This window comes from Macaca fascicularis, chromosome 14 (assembly GCF_037993035.2).
Source record: "Macaca fascicularis isolate 582-1 chromosome 14, T2T-MFA8v1.1".
NCBI lineage: Eukaryota > Metazoa > Chordata > Mammalia > Primates > Cercopithecidae > Macaca > Macaca fascicularis.
The window spans coordinates 22355780-22377783 of record NC_088388.1 but is presented as its reverse complement, the minus strand read 5'-3'; the positions used below and the strand labels follow the sequence as shown (position 1 = coordinate 22377783).

The 22004-nt window shown below is 38.0% G+C and overlaps 1 protein-coding gene and 1 pseudogene across 4 annotated transcripts in view; both read left to right on the top strand.

Annotated features, from left to right (window-relative positions):
- TTC17 (tetratricopeptide repeat domain 17) overlaps positions 1-22004 on the top strand; it is a 139182-nt gene that overhangs the window by 96562 nt on the left and 20616 nt on the right. For all 4 annotated transcript variants that reach the window (XM_065528283.2, XM_065528282.2, XM_005578147.5 and 1 more), the window contains 2 exons: positions 720-879; positions 1799-1882. In XM_065528283.2, the coding sequence (XP_065384355.1) occupies positions 720-879; positions 1799-1882 (244 nt within the window). The remainder of the gene's footprint in view (positions 1-719; positions 880-1798; positions 1883-22004) is intronic.
- On the top strand, positions 14789-16555 carry LOC141408455 (peptidyl-prolyl cis-trans isomerase A pseudogene; annotated as a pseudogene).

Here is a 22004-nt window from a genome sequence, read left to right as displayed (position 1 = left end):
TTCTCAGCTGGTTAATTCATACTAAACCTTCTGGCCTCAACTTAATCTTATCTCCACAGAATCCTTTACTAGCTACCTCCCTGCTCCACCAGTGCAGAGGCAACGTATACCCTCCTGGAGTGTACTGTCATTGCACCATATTTTATCTTTTATAACTTATCACATGTAATAAATGAATCACTCACAGGAGAATGAACATGATAACAGCAGGGACTGACTATGTTTTACTCATTATTATAGTCCTTGTATCTGACATGTAATAGGCTGTAAATAAATAATGAGTGAATGTTTGCCTAATACTTGTTAGACTTTTTAAATAGCTGCAAGTAAAACATGGCAGTGCCAATTTGTCATATTAGTGCATATGACAGTCTATAATAGTTTGTATATGGTGGGAAAATGAAAGGAAGTACTTAGTCTTACACCTAAATACAATGTATGGCTGTTTATCTCTATAAAATTTACTGTCTAAGCTTTAGGTAACTTTTTCTGTGTGGAGGAATGTGCTGCCGTGCATAAAAGAAAACTAAAAGATAATAACCAGTTGTGGGTATTTATCACCACTTATATCTTGGAAGAAGAAATCCTAGAAGAAAACTTACCTCGTTTAAAATCAGGGGATAGCATATTGAAGCTATGATGAGCTGATTGTTAACGCTGTCTCTCTTCTCTTCGCACCCACTCAAAAATTTCCTAATGTGGTCATCTCCATTTCTCAGCATCACAGAACACATAGACTTTGCCACCCCTATACAGCAGCCAGCAATGGAGCCTCTTTGCAATGGCAATCTCCCTACGAGTATGCATACCCTGGACCACTTGCATGGGGTTTCCAACCGAGCCAGCCTGCACTACACGGGGGAGAGTCAGCTAACAGAGGTGAGTGCTCAACTTTGTTCAGGCTGGTTTTTAGCCTCACAATTAGGATGCACATTGATAGTGGAAAGCACAGGTGACCAGGCCTTTAAAAAAAAAATAGGGGCTTTTTTTCAGTTAGGCATCACCTAGGTGGATTTGGGCCAAGCCTGATTTCTTTCAGGCCCTTGGACTGAGCTTATTAGTCTTTTTTTATTTATGACCATGGAATTTTAATCCTGATTTACCCCTCAAGGGGAGTAGTTCTGCCTTGCCATCAAATACAGACTCTTGAGAAAAATGTTTGGGGCAGTTAATTCTCCTGTTGACATTTTTAAGAAGGAAGGTAAGGAAGGCAGACCCAATATATACCTAGCAAAGCATCTACCTAGAAGAATTGGAAAAACATGTCACAAGTATCCAACAGTAGAGCATTGGTTAAATAAATTTTGGTATAGAAGTAAGATAGTATACAGTGGCACCATTAGAAAATATATAGAAATATTCTTATTGACGTGAATAAATTTTCACAGTATATAATGTGAAAACATAGGTAACAGTATATAGTATAATTCAATATTTTGTGAGAAAACGTACATAGAAAAATATCTGAAAGACATATAAAGGTGTTAAAAGTGGTTGATACTTCTCTATATGTCTTTACATGTCTGAATGACAAGATTACACATAGTTTATTTCATTTACTCTGTGGTCTAATGTCGCTATAATGAATGTGTTTTATATTCTGTAATTTTTGTTAAATGTGGGAGAGCTGAGGGGATGCTAAAACAGCCTTAAATGTATCTTCCATAGATTACCTTACCAATAGGACCACAGAAAAACAGTTTGCCTCTGTGGTATGGTGCCCAACTCAGCATTAGCAGTATCATCTAGATCCTGCGTCGTTTTCATTCTACTAATCTGCCATCTTCCTTCCTTCCAGGTATTACAAAATCTTGGCAAAGACCAATATCCACAACAGTCGCTTGAACAAATTGGCACCCGAATTGCCAAAGTTTTGGAAAAGGTAAGTCTCCCCACAGAAAAGCTGGAAACAATTGCCCTCCTTCTAACTTTTTTCTAGGTTATTTGCTCCTAAGTGTCTCTAACCTCTTCTGTTAGTTACTTAGCACTTGGTGGCTCAAAGGATAATGTGAAATAACTCCCCTCAGAATGTTTCAGTCACTTTTTTAATATTCTTTTCTGTCTCTTTGCCTACCTTCTGTGGTGAAACTTACCTCGTCAGTTTTCTCTTCTTTACCCCAGTATGTGTGTATAGAGGTGTTAGTATTGGAAACCATGGAATCTAGGTATATGAAATAAGTCAGATATTCTTCTGATGGTGAAGAATATTTGGTATTTTGGATGATGGATGGGAAACACACTTTGAAATGTCTTTTCTCTTGAAATCATGAAACAAAATATTTACCAAATTGCATTTTCATAGAGCCTACAGAAAATATCATTGAGAGATTCTAAGACACCACTTCTTCTGTGTGATATTTGTGTAAAGAGGAGGGGTTTTTAAATTTAATTTTATTACTTTATGACTAAGAATCTCTCTACTACTGTATAATATTAAATAGCTAATTTAGCGTAGTCATTTAAAGAATTAACCCAACTTAAAATATGAATGTGACATTGTGAGATAGTGAGATAGCAAATTCCTTCATCTTCCGGATATCGCACATGGAAAAATCATCAGCAGACCCCAATTATAATGAAACTAGGGCAAGCACATGATCCCCAGACTTCAAAAAAATGTAAGGATTGCCAAAAGTGGTTATGATCCACAAAACCATACAAGATGAACTGTAGCAGAAGTCAGGCAGGGTTAGCAATTTCAGAAAACATCAGCAAAATTCTACTACCTGAAGGAACTTTCTACAAGTAGCCCAACCAGGAAAATCCTGAGTAATAAAAACAGAGCAGACACAGCACTGATACAAAAATAAAAGAAAACCGGCTGGGCCCAGTGGCTCACACCTGTAATCCCAGCACTGGAAGGCCGAGGCAGGGAGATCACTTGAGGTCAGGAGTTCAAGACCAGCCTGGCCAACATGGTGAAACCTCATCTCTACTAAAAATACAAAAATCAGCCAGGTGTGGTGGCACGTGCCTGTAATCCCAGCTACTTGGGAGGCTGAGGCAGGAGAATCAGTGCTAGCCCAGGAGGCGGAGGTTGCAGTGAGCCGAGATCACGCCACTACACTCCAGCCTGGGTGACAGAGTGAGACTCCGTCTCAATGAAGAATGAATGAATGAATGAATGAATGAATGAATACCATAGGAAAAAGCAGCAAAACTTACCAAAGAACACACAGCAGGAAACTATTGTCATGGAACACATTATAATTCAGACTAAACTTTTCTCCATGAATTAAAATATTAGGCCAGGCAGAGTGGCTCATGCCTGTAATCCCAGCACTTTGGTGGACAAAGCAGGAGGATCATTGGAGCCCAGGAGTTTGGGCCAGCCTGGGCAACATGGCGAGACCCTGTCTCTACAAAAAAATTAAAATGTTTGCACACACCTGTAGTCTAAGCTACTTGACAGATTGAGATGGGAGGATCGCTTAAGCCCAGGAAGTTGAGGTTGCAGTAAGCCATGATCATGCCACTGTACTCCAGCCTGGGTAACAGAGTGAGACCCTGTCTCATTTAAACATAGAATATTCATTCGTGAAAATTGTATCAGAGCAGTGAACAAATTCCAAGGAAAAAAATAAAAGTAGCATTTTCTGGCCACAATGCAAAATAATAATAATAATAATAAATAACAATATAAAAGCCCTCCTACTTGGAAATTCTAAAACATGTCATTTAAACAGCTCCTGAGTCAAAGGGAAACTAAAAAATTTAGAATTTCTTGAAGATAAATGAAAACAAAATAACAGTCTGTAGAACAGACTAAAACAGTTTTCAGAGAAATTTTCATAGCGTTAAGTACCTGTAGCAGTAAAAATGAAAAATAAGATATGAATTAAACACCCAAAACTGGGATGAAAAGATAAACCAAACTAAAAGCAAAAGAATTAAGAAAGAAAAAAGATGCATTAGTTATATAGAAAATCAGAAAAAATAATGAATCCAAAAGTTGAGTTTGAGGTATGTATCAATAAAATAGATACATCATTAGCTAACCTAATAAAGGAAAATGAGATTGCCAAAGTGAAATTCAAAAGATAAGGGGACATGACCATAAAAATAGGACGTTTAGAGAATCACACTAGTTTGACCAAAACATATAATTTATTCAAATATGTTTGTAAACCTAGGTGAAATAATATTTTTTAGAAACCTACAATGCAGAAAAAATGACCTCAGTAGAAACAGCATCTAAATCAGAAAGACTGCCATAGAAGAAATGGAAAAAAATCGTTAACTCCAACCAAAAAGCACACTAGGCCCAGATGACTTCACAGAGGACTTTTACAAACCTTTAAAGACCAAAAATTTCCAGTGCTGCTATATTTCAGAGTATCAAAAAAAGAAAATGTATTTTACAAAGAAAACGTATCATTGTTCCCCGAATCTGAAAAAATTGGCATTAAAAAAAAAACGACTAACCTATTTCACTTGTTATCAATTCAAAAGTGATAAAATAGTAGCAAACAATCTAACAGCATATTTTGAAAAACACTTCATGACTAAAAGGCTGCTCTAGGAATACAGAATTGATTTACTATTTGGAAACCATTAATATCATCCTTCATATTGATAGAGGGGGAAAATCATATAATCATATCCAGACTTGTGCAAACATTGGATATATTCAATACCAACTTAGGTTAAGAACTCTAAGAACTGATACTTTTCTTAGCACAATAACACACACACACACACACACACACACACACACACACACACTCTTAGCAGAAAAGCCAGGACCTTACTAGGTGCCTTCTAAATGCTTTTCCACTGAAGTCAAGAACCAGACAAGAATGTCCCCTCTATCTACTACTACTCAACATGAGTTTGAATGTATTAATATAGACAAAGGCATTCAGACTGCCTACTGTATCTGCTAAAATCATATGTCTGGAAAACCCAAAAGAATCCATGGAAAACTAACTACAAAGAATATAAGAATTTAGTCAAATAACATTAAAAGTTAATACACATGTAAAAGTAATATTCCAGTTAGGATGTAGTAGGTCAGGGCAGGTCACTGCCTTACAATAACTTGAATGAACCAGATAAACTTCTAAAATCATGTTTTTAAAGCTATCATAGAACTAGGCAAGCAACAAGATATGAAAGAACTAAATTACTAGTGACAGAAGAACCTTTCCAAAGTGAGTGGTGATTGCCAGCTGTGTCTTCCTGCCTGTGCCGCCAGCGCTTGTTGATTCAGGGTATGAGCTAAGAACTGGCCTTAGCGTAGGGAGAAAGCCATTACTGAGAAAAAAGACAAAGTAGTAAAGCTTTTAGCAGTTGTTCAAGGTGGAATTAACAGATTGGAAATCAAACACATGACCAGTTGTTTTCCAAGGAGCATTTTGATTAGAGCTAAGGCCACACAGGAGTCTGGGGGATTAGGCCCAAAACTTAGGAAAGGTGGAGTGAAATATCTCCATCTCGCACTGCTTAGGAAATAAGGAGATGCCAAATGACAGAGCCAGCCATAATCATATGGCTTTTTCCCCTCAGGATTTTCATCTAGATACTACTTGGATGCGAGACTGAAGTGAGCTGGGGACCTCTAACAGGAAGAAGTCTTTAGGGCTGAGGAGACAGACACCTAACCTACCTACTCAGACACCTGAGGTCATTCCTGTTCCTCAGTTGTGGCACTCTGGGGATTCTGATTACGTCTAAATTAGTTTCTAATCTAGCATTAGGTCTAATTAGGTCTAGCTTAGTTAATAATCAGAATCCCTGGTGTGCCACAACTAAGGAACAGGAATGACCCAGACAGACTGAGTCTTGCCAAACTGCATGCCCCAACCTAACTCATTATCGGGCAGGAATGAGTTGATGAGTCTTACAACTTCTTTGCCTAATAGAATGAAGGGAAAAACTGCCCTGATGAAATATTTTAATATCTGGAGCTGCTGTGGTTCTTTTATACAGAAAGACCAGAATACAATTTTTAGAAAGAAATACTAGATATGCAAAGAAGCAAGAAGGTATGGTTGATAACAAGGCAAAGTGTAGACAACAGGAGCAGATTTACAGATAATAGAGATATTGTACTCAGTAGACAAGGACTTTAAGATAACTACAATTAATATATTCACAAAAATAAGGGAAAAGATGAAGAAAGTAGATGAAAAGAAGTACCTTTTCACCAGAGAACTAGAAACTATTTTAAAAATCAGAAAGCATTCTAGAATTTAAAAATAGAGTAATGAAAACTCATTGAATGGGTTTAATAACAGATTGAACAGAGCACAGCCCAGAATTGGTAAACTAGAAAAATATGCAGACAGAACCACAGAGAAAATAAGGGAGTGTGGGGATTGATAAGACCATAAGAAACGATGGAAAAACTCCAAAGATCTAACATACATATAATTAGGGTCTGGGAGATAGAGAAGTAACAGAATCGGGCAGAAGTGATATTTGAAGAAATGGGCTAGAAATGTTCCAAAATGGATGAAAGGTAGCCTACAGATTCTAGAAGCTCAGCAGCCCCCAAGCAGAATAGGTACAATGAAAAGCACACCTAGGAAAATTAAAAGCTTAAGAGGCAGGAGGAAAAATACTATTTCTGTATCAGTTACCTACCATTACAAACAGACAAATGGCTGTTTACAATTACAGAACTTAGCAGCCATTTATTTCTTTGTAATTCTGCTATCTGGGCTGGGCTCAGCCTGGCACTTCTGCTGATCTCACCTGAAGTCACTTACGTTGCTGGGGCTGCACACCCAAGAGCTCTTGACTCTCATGTTTGGTGCCTCTGGGGAAGCCTGGAAGAGTGGGAGCTGTCCAGGCTCCATCTCTACATGGTCTCTTAAGTACCATGTGATCCCTCCAAGTCCATCTGGTCTCTCCAGCTCCACATGGTCTCTCTGGCACAGTAATAATCACGTGATGGGTCAGGGCTTCAGAAGGGTAAAAAACAGAATCTGCCCAGCTTCCCAAAGCCTAGAAACTGATACAGCATCATTTCAACTGCATTCTTGTTGGTCAGAGCCAGTCATCACAAAACCAGCTGAGATTCAAGGAAACAGATAGGACTTCACTTCTTGATAAGACATGGGTAAAGAGGAGGGCAAATAGAATTTTAGGGCATCTCTCATTTGCCCGAGTCTTCCTACTGGCTCAAATTGTTTAAATTCCTGCTACGTGCAAAATGACACCCACCCCAAGAACCCCACAGTCCCATCCAAGTATGGCATCAGGCTCAGAGTCTACTTGTGTACAGTAGTTCCTCCTCAACTGTGGTTTCGCTTTACATGGTTTTCAGTTACCCACAGTCAACTGAGGTTCAAAAATAGATGAGTACAGTAAAATAAGACATTTTGAGGTAGAGGAAGATGCAGACCACATCCACACAACTTCTATTACAGTATATTATTTTAATTACTGTTTTATTGTTATTAATCTCTTACTGTATCTAATTTATAAATTAAACTTTATCATAGGTATGTATATAGGAAAAAATAATAGTGTGTATAAGGTTCGGTACTATCCACAGTTTCAGGCATACACTGGGGGTCTTGGAACATATTCCCCCCAGGTAAGAGAGGATCCTGTGTATGGAAGAGACTCCTCAGATACAGCTTCTCTTCACCTGTAAACCTATGAATTTAAACAAAAAGTTACTGGTCGTAATCCACCCCTGCACATACAACCTACATCGTTATGGCAAGGATATGATGTCACATCAATTGACTAAATTTACAAGAGAGGAAATTGAAGGCATATAGCAATCCCATGGCAGTTGTGAACTCCGTCTGGCTGTATGTCACCAATTCCCCCAATTCCAGGGGTAGGGAACGTTTGATTAGTCTATTTTGGTTCTCTGAAGTTTTTCCCTTTTCTGTTTCTCAGTTCTTGACTTTTTCTTTGAGCTGTCTTTCCTTGTCCATGAGAAATGTCCTATTTTTGTAGCTGAATAGCTTTCTCAGCCTGCTTCTAGGCTCTGTCCCAACTGGCACAGTTATCCACACTGGCACAACTTCTTTTTTTTTTTTTTTTTTTTTTTTGAGACGGAGTCTCGCTCTGTCGCCCAGGCTGGGGTGCAGTGGCCAGATCTCAGCTCACTACAAGTTCCGCCTCCCGGGTTCCCGCCATTCTCCTGCCTCAGCCTCCTGAGTAGCTGGGACTACAGGCGCCCGCCACCTCGCCCGGCTAGTTTTTTGTACTTTTTAGTAGAGACGGGGTTTCACCGTGTTAGCCAGGATGGTCTTGATCTCCTGACCTCGTGATCCGCCCGTCTGGGCCTCCCAAAGTGCTGGGATTACAGGCTTGAGCCACCGCGCCCGGCCTGGCACAACTTCTTTAAAAAACTTTGTGGACTTTCAAATTATAAATCACTCACCCCACCAGAGAGAAGCCACACCCACAAATTTCTTCAAGAAGTCCTCTATATACTTTGAATGTGAATCAGGGATGATACCCTTTAGAGTCTTAGATGCCTTTTGTCTAACTAAGAGCATCCGCTAGGCACTGGCATAAATCTTTCTGAAGTACAGGTGGTCGTCAACTTATGATGGTTCAACTTAGAATTCTTTTACTTTAGGATGGTATGAAAGCAATATGCATTCAGTAGCAACCATACTTCAACTACCCATACAATCATTCTATTTTTTATATTCAGTACACTATTCAGTAAATCATGAGATATTCATCACTTCATTATAAAATAGGCTTTGTGTTAGATGATTTTGTTCAACTATAGCATAATGTAAGTGTTCTGAGCACATTTAAGCAATGACAGGTTAAGCTATGATGTATGGTAGGTTAGGTGTACTGAATGCATTTCAACTTAATATTTTCAGCTTACGATGGGTTTATTAAGACATAACCCCACTGTAAGTCAGGGAGCATCTGTAGTAGTAACAAGGTTGTATTGCATGTCCTTTATTTTATCTTGACCCTGAGACCATAGTCCTACTGTTAACGCTCTGGAATTTTTTTTTTTTTTTTTTTTTTTTTAACTTCAGAACCTTTTGCTGGAGAAACTGGTAACGAGAAAGTTTTATTTTGTAACCCTGCAAGTCCCAGGTTGAAAGTATGTTCCTCTAAATTCTGCTTGAAACTGAGCAGTTCCTTGTTTAGTTCTTCTCTCTTTTAATACCTTTTACAGGTGTTTTTTGAAAAATTGCTTATCACTTTCAGCATTCTTCCTGGAAACCTTAGCCAGATATATAACTTCACTAGGTACTTTTTGTATCTTCCAAGATACAGTCTCACTTATTTTGTCAGTAGATTACATGGCTTCTGTCCAGCCTGAAATACCTATTTCCTCAGTGGTTTTCCGGCTTCCATTAGTAGTCTCTTTGCTGCTTTTCCACCAAATGTCTATAACCCAGTCCCCAAACTAGTGCTACATGTCTTAAGTTTCTACCATGGCAATGCTCTATTTAAATACGAAATACTATTTCAGTTATCTTTTTCTGCCTAACAAATCACCCCAAAATTTACTACCTTAAAACAAAACTATTCTTTGCTTAAGATTCTACAGTCTGAACTGGACTCAGCTGGGCATTTCTTCTGGTCTCACCTGGAGTCATTTACACAACTGCAGACATGTGGGGACTCCCCTGGGGCTGGCCACCAAAGATGGCTTTACTCAAATGTCTGGTGCCTCAACTGGGGTGGCTGCATTAGCTGGGGCACAGCTGCAGTTCCCTCTCCAGCAGGGTCCTGGGCCATTTCACATGATGGCTGAGGGCTCCAAGAGGGTGAAAGCAGAAGCATCCGGGCCAGGCCTCTCAGAGCTTGTGCATAAAACTGAAGCAGCACTGCTTCATCCATGCTGCCTTTCAAAGCAAGTCCTGGGGCCTGCTCAAAATTACAGACAGGGAAAATATCCTCTACCTGATGGTAGTGACAAAGAATATGTAGCCCATCTTTAATTCGCCAGTTGCCTTCACATTTGCAACAATGAGACTGTTAGCTTCTGAACAGAAATGATAGAAACTAGAAGCCGTTGTAACAACATGTTTAAAGTGCAAGAATAAGAAAACTGCAAGCTTAGAATTCTAAACCAGCCAAAATCATCTTAAAAGATTAAGGCAAGATAAATATGTGTTCAAACAAACAAAAACAGAGAGAATTTGGTACCAGTAGGCCTGCATTGAAAAATTAAAGGAAGTTCATCAGGAAAATAATCCCAGATAGAAATATGGACTTGGAAGAAAGAATGAAGAACACTGGGAAACATATGTAAATGAATAGTAACTGTACAAAATAATAATTGTACACCCTGAGGAGTTTCAATTTTATGTACTGTATATCTGAAATTCATGGTAACAATAACATTAATGATGAGAGGGAAGCAAATGGAGTTTAAAAGTCCTAAGGCTTAATTGGTATCAGCCAAGTAGTAAAAGTAATAATTTGCATTGGCTTTAATAAGTAAAAAAGCATGTTTTAAGCTCTAGGCTAACAACTAAAAATTATTTTAAAATGTAACTTAATAGAAGGAAAATGGAATCATGTAGAACATTTGATTAATCCAAAGGAAGTCAAGGAAGATAAAGGTACATAAAAGTAGAGCACAAATAGTACAATGGCAAATATAGACCCAAGTACATCAGTAGTTAAATGGAGAAAGACTGTATAACTTAAGAATTAAATGTGGGCTAGATTTAAAATAAAATAAAATAAAATAAAAAAATAACAGCTATATAACTATACCCTTGTCAGAGAAAGTAAACTTTATAATAAGAATCATTACTAGAGTTAAAGTGGAATATTTTATAACAATAAAGGGATCTGTGGCAGGCTGAATAGTGTCCCCCACAAAGGTATCCATGTTCTAATCCCTGGAGCCTGTGAAAACTATGTACATACACAGTATGGAAAGAAGAGGACTTTGCAGATAAAACTGAGGATCTGGAGATGGACCAATTATCCTGGATTATCCAGTTTATCCTGGATTATCCAGGTCCTAAAGCCAATCACATGTATTCTTATAAAGAAGGAGACAGAGAGAGACTTAATCCAGAAGAGAAGGTTGTGTGACAATAGAGGCAGAGTTATGCAGCCACAAGCAAAGGAATGCCGGCAGCTACAAGAGACCAGAAGAGGGAAGTAACAGATTCTCTTCATCCTCTGAAGGGAGCACAACCCTGCTGACACATTGACTTTGACCCAGTGATACTGATTTTGGACCTCCTGCCTTAACAGCTGTGAAAGAATACATTTTTATTGTTTTAAACCACGAAGTATGTGTTAATTTGTCACAGTAGCTATAGGAAAGTAATATAGATTTAATTCACAGGTAGGTATGTTCTGTAAACAGTATGAACCTAAGAATATAGTCTAAAATATATAAGGTAAGCGTTGGTGACATAACTGGCAGAAGAAATAGACATATTCCTAATTGAAGTAGTTTTGAATAAAATTATAATAACTGATAGCAGTTATTATTATAGCAGATTGAAAAAAACCACAATTACAAACTGGACCTAGTTGACATATAAGCACTGCATTCAGCAGTGACAAAATTCTTCTTCTTTTTTTTTTTTTTTTTGAAGCAGAGTCTCGCTCTATTGCCCAGGCTGGAGTGCAGTGGTGCTATCTTGGCTCACTGCAACCTCCGCCTCCCTGGTTCAAGTGATTCTCCTGCCTCAGCCTCCCGAGTAGCTGGAACTACAGGTGTGCACCACCACGCCCAGCTAATTTTTGTATGTTTTAGTAGAGACGGGATTTCACCATATTGGCCAGGCTGATCTCGAACTCCTGACCTCATGATCCTCCCACCTCGGCCTCCCAAAGTGCTGGGATTACAGGTGTGAGCCACCATGCTCAGCCCAAAATTTATCTTTTACATGCACAAGGAAGGAACGTTTATCATATGTGAACACTTAACATATGACCTAGCCATAAAAAAGGACTCAACAAATTTCCAAAGATTTAAAGTACTTAGCATGGAAATGGATATTGACCAAAACAGATTAAGCCAGAAATCAGTACAGTTATCATACAAAAATAAATACTTTTCATATATACAATTAAAAAAAAAAAAACAGAAGTTGTAAGAGAATTTTAAAAGATAATACCTCGGGCAAGTTTTTCTAAAATCTCCAAAATTTAAAACTCTTCTGAAAAATGCAAACTAGGCTTGAACAAATGGAAAGACTTAACCATGTTCTTGCATGTGAAGTCTCAGCATCATATAATGTCAGTTCTCTTAAGTTAATTTGTCATTTTAATGCAATAACAAAAATGCCATTTTTTTTCTGGTGCCAGGCAAGCTATTAATAATTGTTTAAGTTCATCTCAAAGAAGAAACAATCAAGAATAATTAGAGAAACTGAAAAAAAGAACAGTGGGAGAAGAGGAGGATTTAACCTAGAAGACATTAAATGTACATGAAGCCTTTAATTAATGTAGTTTGATATTGCTGCATGAATGCACAAACCAATGGGAAAGAATAGAAAACTAATTGCATATGGCAATTTTGAATACTGTAAAGGCAGCATCTCATCAGTGAAAGGAAATGTGTGTTTTAATGCTAAATAGAGGAAAAGAAAATTGTATCCATTCCACCAGGTGTGGTGGCTCATGCCTATAATCCCAGCACTTTGGGAGGCGGAGGCAGGTGGATCACCTGAGGTCAGGAGTTCGAGACCAGCCTGGCCAACATGTTGAAACTCTGTCTGTACTAAAAATACAAAAAAATTAGCTGGTGCACACCTGTAATCCCAGTTACTCAGGAGGGTGGGGCAGACGAATCACTTGAACCCGGGAGGCGGAGGTTGCAGTGAGCCGAGATCGTGCTGCTGCACTCCAGCCTGGGCAATAGAGTGAGACTCCATCTCAAAAAAAAAAAAAAAATTACATCCATTCCTTCACTACACACCAAGATAAATTTTAAATGGATCAGAGATTAAAATAAGTGTAACAAAATGACTTCATACAAGGACAAATAGAATGCATGGGAATTTCTCTGTAACTTGGATGTAGGGAAAAATTCCTAGTTGACTCAAAATTCATATACACTAAGGAAAAAGATGAATAACTTAATTTTTTTTTAAAAACTTGCATTTCAAATAAACACAATGGACAAAATGAAAAGCCGGGAACAGTATTTTCAAATTATATTACAGATAAAGGGATTTTAAACCTAATTTCTAAGGAGTTTTTTTACAAGGAAGGAAGAAGGTCAACAATTTTAGAAAAATGGACTAGGTGTAGCAGAAGAGAAAATGAAAGCAGAAAATTATGGAAAATAGCCAAACGGAATTATAAAGAGGAAAAAGATGGAAATGCAAGCTTTTTTAAAAAAGAGAGAATGATCTGCTACAATACAGGAGGCTGATGTAGGCAGAGAAAAAAAACAGCCTTTAGAAGTCATGCAGGGCTAGAGAAATAAGATTGAATACTAGAAGGGCTAAGATCCTGCTGAGAAGGGAAAGACAGATGTGAGCCTAGTACTCTTCACAATACATTGGCAAATTCTGAAGCTACAAAACACAGGAGACCAGAAAGCCAAGTAGAAAGCTGTGAAAAACCGTTTTTAGGAGGCTAGTACTAGAGTTCAAGACCCAGCATTGAGGACAAGAGGCTTTTGATGACTATCCCGGGATTTCATTTGGAAAGTCTGGAGATTTGTGCCTTTTATGAAGGGACAAAACTAAGGGTAAGTGAAATTTGGGTCTAGGAATGGCAAGACCAGCAAGAAGATCACCATTGCCAACTGTAGCCTTTACACAATGGCATAGCAGCCCAAATTCAGTCAGCTATTGAATTAAGTTTATTGTCTACTTGCCAAGCTAAAGAATGTATGAATGCTCTCTTTAGAAGATAACATCATATGGAGCCTCGACACCTTCTTAGACACAATGTCAAGCCTTTAGTAAAATTATACTAGACATTCAAAAAATGAGACTGAAAACCAAGAGAAAGAGCACACAATAGAAATATGCCCACAGATGATTCAGGCTGTGGAGTTAAGACCAGGACTTGAAATAACAATGATAATGTGTTCAAGAAAATAGAAGACAAGGAGAAAATAAGTAAAAGGGAAATTTCCCCCCAGATAATTAGAACTTGTGGGAGATAAAAAGAATCAAATGGATATTCTAGAGCTGAGAATTGCAATAACTGAAATTAAGAACTCAATCAATGGGTATAAAATCAAATTAGACAATGGCGAGCCCAAAAATAAACCCTCATATATATAGTCAAATGATTCTCCACAAGGATGCCAAGACCATTCAATGGGGAAAAGATGGTCTCTTCAACAGGTGGTGTTAGGAAAACTGTATATTCATATGCAAAAGAATGAAGTTGGACCCTTACTTTATATCATATGCAAAAGTTAACTCAAAATGGTCCAAAGACCTAAGTGTAGGACCTAAAACTGTACAACTCTTGGAAGAAAACATAGGAAAAAAGCATTAAGACATTGTATGTATTTCTTGGATATGACAACAAAAGCATAGGCAACAAGTGTAAAAATAGACAAATTGGACTATATTAAAATTTAAAACTTCTGGGCATCAGAGGACACAATTATTAGAGTGAAAAGACAGCCTACAGACTATGAGAAAATATTTGCAAGTCACACATCTAATAAAGGGTTAATATCCAAATTATATAAACAACTTGTACAACTTAAAAACAAAATAACCCAATTAAAAAATATACAAAGGACTTGAATACTCATTTCTCCAAAGATGATGTGCAAACAGCCAACAAGCATATGCAAATATGCTCAATACCACAAATCATCAGGAAAATGCAAATCAAACCACAACGAGATACCACATCACACCAATTAGGATGGCCACTATTAAAAAAAATAAAATTAATAAGCATTGGCAAGGATGTAGAAATTGGAACGCCTATGCATTGTTGGTGGGAATATAAAATGATGCAGCTGGCTTTGCAGACACTGCTGCCCCCCAACAGCCCCTGTCACTAGGCCATGGTCATCCCCACTGTGCCCTTCAACATCATCAACAGCAAGCCCTTGGGAGACATCTCCTTTCAGCTATTTGCAGACACATTTCCGAAGACAGGAGAAAACTTTCACGCTCTGAACAATAAAGACAAAGGATTTGGTTATTAAGATTCCTGCTTTCACAGAATTATTCCAGAGTTTATATGCCAGGGTGATGACTTCACACACCATAATGGCATTGAGGGCAAGTCCATCTATGGGGATAAATTTGATAAGAACTTTATTGTGAAGCATACAGGTCTTGGCATCTTGTCCATGGCAAATGCTGGACCCAAAACAAATGGTTCCCAGTTTTTCATCTGCACTGCCATGGCCAAGTGGTTGGATGGCAAGCATGTGATCTTTGGCAAGGTGAAAGAGGGCATGCATATTGTGGAAGCCATGGAATGCTTTGGGTCCAGGAATGGCAAGACAAGCAAAAAGATCACCATTGCCAACTGCGGACAACTCTAATAAATTTCACTTCTGTTTTATCTTAACCACCAGACCTTTCCTTTTGTAGCTCAGGAGAGCACCATTCCACCCCATTTGCTCACAGTATCCTATAGTATTTGTATTCTCACTGCAGTTCTTTGAGTTCTACATTTTCATCATATCCCTCCACATATAGCTGGATTGCAGAGTTAAGTTTATGATTATGAAATAAAAACTAACAAAAAAAAAATGATGCAGCCACTATGGAAAACAGTATCACAGTTTCTCAATTAAACATTGAATTACCATATGATTCAGCAGTTCCACTCCTGGATATATATCCAAAAGAACTGAAAGCAGGATTCCAAATAAATATTTGCACATCCATGTTCATAGCCATACTATTCACAGTAGCCAAGGGGTGGAAGCCATCTGTGTGCCCATCCACAGATGAATGGATAAACAAAATATGGGATATACATACTATGAATACAGCCTTAAAAAGGAAGGAAATTCCAACGCATGCTACAACATGGAGGAATCTTGAGGAATTACGGTAAGTGAAATAAGCCAGTCACAAAAAGGCAAATACTGAATGATTCCACTTATGTGAGGTATCTAGAGTAGTCATATTCATAGAGACAGAAAGTAGAATGATTGTTGCCAGCAACTGGGAGGAAGGGGCTGTGAAAAGTTGTTTAAGGATATTGAGCTTCAGTTTTCCCAGATGGAGAAGTTCTGAAGGTTGGTTACCTGATGTGAACATACTAAACACTACTGAACCATATACTTAGAATGGTTAAGATAAATTTTATGAGTTTTCACTACAATAACAAGTAGAACAGTAAACCAGATGATTAGTCACAGCAGAAAAGATGAAAGATAGGTCAAAACAGGTTATTAGAAAATATCCAGACTGATTTATAAAGACATAAAGGAATTTGTGGAGGCAGAGGGGAGATAAGGGAATAAAGGACATGTGGGTCACATCCAAAAAAAAATCCAACATACAGAATCCCAGGAGAAGAGGAGAGAGAACAAGGCAGGAGCAATGTTTGAAGAGGTAATGGCTCAGAATTTCCTAAAAATTATGAAAGACATTATTTCACAGAATCAAGAAAGTGTGTGATCCACAGATAGAAATACAAAGAAGCCTTACTACAACATCATAACAAATTGCCGAAAACAAAAGACAGAATAGAATCTTAAAAGATAGAGAAAAGAACTCACTTTCAAATGTCCAAGACCGACAGCTGACTTCTCAGCAGGAGCAGTGGAACCAGAAGACAACAGAGTGACATTTCAATTGCTGGAAGAAAACAGCACCAACCTAGACCTCTGTACCCTGCAAATATCCTTTAAAAATGAAGCAAAGAAAGTAATCATTATGTGTGTTATTGGCAAAATGATAGACCAACAGAACAGTGGAACAGAAGAGAGAGGCCAAGAATACACCCTTACATACAAGGTCAAATGATTTTCTCAAATATGGTCAAATGATTTCCTCAAAGGGCACTAGAGCATTTGAATGAAGGAAATAAAATCTCTTTAATAAATATGTCTGGAACTCATGGATATGCATATAGAAGAAAAAACCTAACCCATACCTCACATCATCCACAAAAATCAACTTGAGATAAATGATAGACATAAAAGTAAAGCTAAAGCAATAAAGCTACCAGAGCAAAACATAAGATATTCTCTTTAAGTTCTTGGCGTAGGCAGAGACCTCTTAGAAAGCATGAACTATACAAGAAAAAAAAATTGGTAAGTTGGACTTCATTACAGTTTCTCAGCTGGGCATGGTGGCTCACACCTCCAATCCCAGCACTTTGGGAGGCCAAGACAGAAGGATTACTTGAAGCCAGGAGTTCAAGACCAACCAGGGCAACATAGCAAGACCCCGTCTCTACAAAAAATTTAAAAATTAGCCAGCAATGCCTGTAGTCCTAGCTACAGAGGAGGCTGAGGTGGGAGGATTGCTTGAGCCCAGGACTTTGAGGATATAATGAGCCATGATTGTGTCACTGCACTCCAGCTTAAAAAAAAATTTTTAAATAAAATTTATCTTCAACAGACACTTAAGAAAATAGACACAGACTTAAAAAATTCACAATACATATATCTGATGGACTTGAGTTCAAAATATATAAAGAACTACAATTTAGTAATTTTTAAAAAGACAATGCAGTTTTTTAAAGGTGAGTTTTGTGAATAGGCATTTCACAAAACACGATATATGTGTAGTAATTATATTTTTAAAGTACCCAATGTATTAGTCATCTAGAAATGAAAAGTAAAATCCCAGTGAAATACCACTTCATACCTTCTAGAAGGGCTACAGTGAAAAAGACAGACAATGACAAATGTTGGAGAGGATGTGGAGCAACTGGAACCTTCATATATTGCTAGTGGGAATAGAACATAATATGATTATTTTGGAAAACAGTTTGTCGGTTTATTAAAGAGTTATATATACATGACCCAGTAATTTTGTTGCTAGAAATTTATCAAAGAGGCATGAAAACGTATAAAACGTATGTCCACAAAATACTTGGAAAAAAATATTTACAGCAGCCAAGAAAACTGGTAACAGTGAGGTGCCCATCAATAGAAGAATAGGTAAAGAGTGCTCTATTGAGACAGTGGATGCTATTCAGCAAAAAAGAACCAACATCCACAACATTGATGAATCTCATATTATTCTCACAAAAGAAGTTGGTCACAAAAAAATGCATAATGATTCTAACTACATGAAATTCTAGAATAGGGGAAAATAACATAGGGATAGACATCAGATCAGTAATTACTTAATGGGGGAAGGTGTTGACTGGGATACAGCATGAAAGAACTTTCTGGAGTGTCGGATATTTCTATGTCTTTGACTGTTTCTTAATTGTCAAAAGGGAATGTTACACTTAGGATCTGAGCATTTGTTTATGTAAGTTATACCTCACTTTTAAAAAATGAAAGTTAAATAAAGATTTTAGACCACTAAAAGCTGGAAGATGTGTGTTACCAACAGACTGTACTAAAAAATCACTAAAGGGTTTTTTCAGGCAGAAGGAAAACTATCCCACATGGAGGCTCAGAAGTATAGGAAAGAGCACAAAGCCACAGAATGGGTAAATGTTCGAGGAGACAGAAATGAGAATGGCTTTACAAAATGAGGACAGTAACATCTTCTAAAGTAAAAATGTGTAACAACAATAATAAAACAATAAAAGGCAGATGGGAACTGAAATAAAAATGAAATAACAATAATAATAAAACAATAAAAGGCAGAAGGGAACCGTACAGACCACATTAGATAGTCCTAGGACCAGTTAGACATTTCACATTCATGCCGCTGCAGCAGCCTCAGGTACACCCCCGAGTGAGCCCTCACATAGCTCGCACCTTAGTCCAGGGGCCATTCTCTGCCCACCCGCATTTTCTGCCAAGCGTCAGTTCAGGTAGAAGGGAACAAATCAAAGTATTCATTGTGAGAACTACCCTAGCTTAGATACCCTAAGTTCCAAAAAAAGAATCAACATCTTTTATAATAGCCCCTTGAGCAGAGAGTCCTGGAGAGGGACATGGCTTGGCTACAAGAACCCTGACACTCAGAAGCTCAAAGCTGTGGCTTTTCTTCAGGTATTTGTAGTTTATTCACAATCGTCTCAGTCCAGATAGGTTTACCAGCCAGTGTTATTTTTTACCATATGTTACCTGTAACAGATATTAGATATTTAGTGAAATAAAGCTAGAAGTTTAATCCAACATTGTTTTCCATTTTAGGCTCATGGACTAACTTCCAGGACCTTGAGTTAAAACTTTAGGGTAGATAAGAATTACCTGGAGGCCTTGTTAAAACACAGATTGTTGGTGCCCTATGACTTACTTCCTAGCTCAGTAGCTCTAGGGCGAGGCTTGAGAATTTACATATCTGATAAATTCCCAGGTGATACTGCTGACCCATGGACCACAGTTGAAACCAATGCCTTATTCAATGGCAGTGATAACACAGTAAAAGTGCCCCTTTCCTGTTTACTGTTTGCAAAAGGTATGTTCTCTTAGCTTCAACCTTTAAAATACTAGTCATTATTTATTATTGCTTCAAAAGCCCATCTCTTAATTGTCTCTTTAGGGAGTTTTTGAGTTCACATTGACATTAATTGTCACTAACTGTCAGCAGATGGCATTGACCAGACTCTATTTTAGGGTTAAATCCATCTGATCCACCTACGCTATCAGAACCTTCAGGACGCGACTCAGGCTGCAGCTCAGAGGGCTCCACCAGTGGCCCTAGACTTGCACCAAGCTGCTGCCATTGCCACTGCGCCAGCTTGTATGCCAGGTTACCACATAGTCCTATGTAATTATGTGGGCTGCTGCAGAGTAATTCCTTTACTTTTGTCCCCCGCTGCCTCAGGTAGAGGCTCACAGACATTACTCCGTGCTCATTGGATGAGCAGGCAACTCAGCTTGGTCAGAGCCAGCCGGCTGCTCCACCCCCTTTGTCCTATCACAGACTCAGTCACAGACATAAACTCTCAAGTCCTGTGCTTGTCTCCTTCCCTCCCCCAGCCAGTCATCAATGCTTAGTTTGGCCTAATGCATCAGCTGCACCAAGGCAAAATTATTTTTGCCAACCAGCCCAGCTACAGCTTGGTTTCTGGTCAAGTCTATTTTATGGACAGTGGAGAGGAGTGGACCACTTCTCAGCATAAGTTTCTCTCCAGCTTTCATCCCTTTCCACAAGGGGAAGATTTCCCAGGGAACATAGCCAAAAGGTTAACATGAGATCAACTTCCCATGAGTATTCATGGATAAAGTGCTAGGTTTTAGCATTATCAAGGAAGTAGTGAAATTAAAGTAATAATACATATTTTTAGCGTGTAATAGGTTGAAGATGCAAGTTGCAATCTCTAGGCTAACCATTTAAAGAATAGCAAAACATGTATAATTAAAGGAAAAGGAATAAACATTTGATTAATTTTTAAAAAGAGACAAAGGAGGACAAAAGGAATGTGTGAAATAGAAGGCAAATAGTAAAATGACAGATAAACCTAATATATCAGTGATTAGAATAAATATAAAAGGACTAAGTACTCCAGGTAGAGTACTGACATTATCAACTGGGCTTTCAGATATGAACCAAATTATGTGCTTTTTAATATAAATATGCAACAGTTGAAATTAATTTTAAAAAGATATATCAGCCAGGCACAGTGGATCATGCCTATAATCCCAGCATTTTGGGAAGCCAAGACAGGAGGCTTGCTTGAGACCAGGAGTTTGGGACTGGCCTGAACAACATAGTGAGACCATCTCTACTTAAAAAAGCAAACAAACCAACCTAGCCAAGCATAGTATCAACTACTCCAGAGGCTGAGGCAGGAGAATCCTGAGCCTAGGAGTTTGAGGCTGCAGTGAGCTATGATTGTACCATTTCCCTCCAGCCTGGGTGACCTCAGAAAAGAAAAAAGATATATCATGCAAATACTAGTAAAAACAAAGTTGGTGTAGCTATACTAATATCAGACAATATGGAATTTAAGGTAAGAAGCATTACTACGGTTAAAGACAGACATTTCATAATGATAAAATGATTAGTCCACTAGGGATATAGAAAATTGTAAATTTATATGTAACTAATAGCATAATTTTAAGTTATATAACAAGTATTAAACATGAATCTGCAGTCTTAGTGAATTTAACATACCTCTCAATAGGTAATAGAATTAAGCAGACAAAAAAATCAGTAAAAATATAAATCATCTTACTAAAAAACAAACTTGACCTAACTGACATTTCTATAAGTTGATTTCAACTATGACAAACTACTCATTTTTAAAAAGGCGTATGGAACATTTGCCATCTTGATCATAACCTGAGTCATAAATTAAGCCTCAGTTAAATTTTAACACATTTAAAACATTTGCAGTATGTTTTCTGACCATAGTGGAATTAAGCTAAAAAAAAAAAAAAAGATCAGAAACAAAAGAATAGATAGAAAATCTCCAGGCTGGGCGCAGTGGCTCAAGCCTGTAATCCCAGCACTTTGGGAGGCCAAGGCCTGTGGATCACCTGAGGTCAGGAGATCAAGACCAGCCTGACCAACATGGTGAAACCCCTTCTCTACTAAAATTACAAAAATTAGCTAGGCGTAGTGGTGTTTGCCTGTAATCGCAGCTATTTGAGAGGCTGAGGCAGGAGAATCGCTTGAACCTGGGAAGCAGAGGTTGCAGTGCGCTGTGATCGCTCTGCTGCACTCCAGCCTGAGCGACAGAGCGAGACTCCATCTAAAAAAAAGAAAAAAGAAAAAAAAAATCTTTAGCTATTTTGGTAACATTAAGCAGTACACCTCTAAATAATCCATGGGTCAGTAAAAACACAAAGGGAATTAGAAAATATTTTGAAATGTATGATACAGTATAAAAGATATGGTATATCAGCACATGTGGGATGCAGTTAGAGCAATACTTGAGGGAAGTTTATATCCTAAATTGATACATTAGTTTAAAACAGAAAGAGGAGAAGAGATGAAAGTCAGTGATCTATGCTTCTATCTCAAAAAGCTGGAAAAAGAACAAATCAAAACCACACTACATTGAGATATTTTTCACCCATTACACTGGAAAAAAATCAGAAGTTT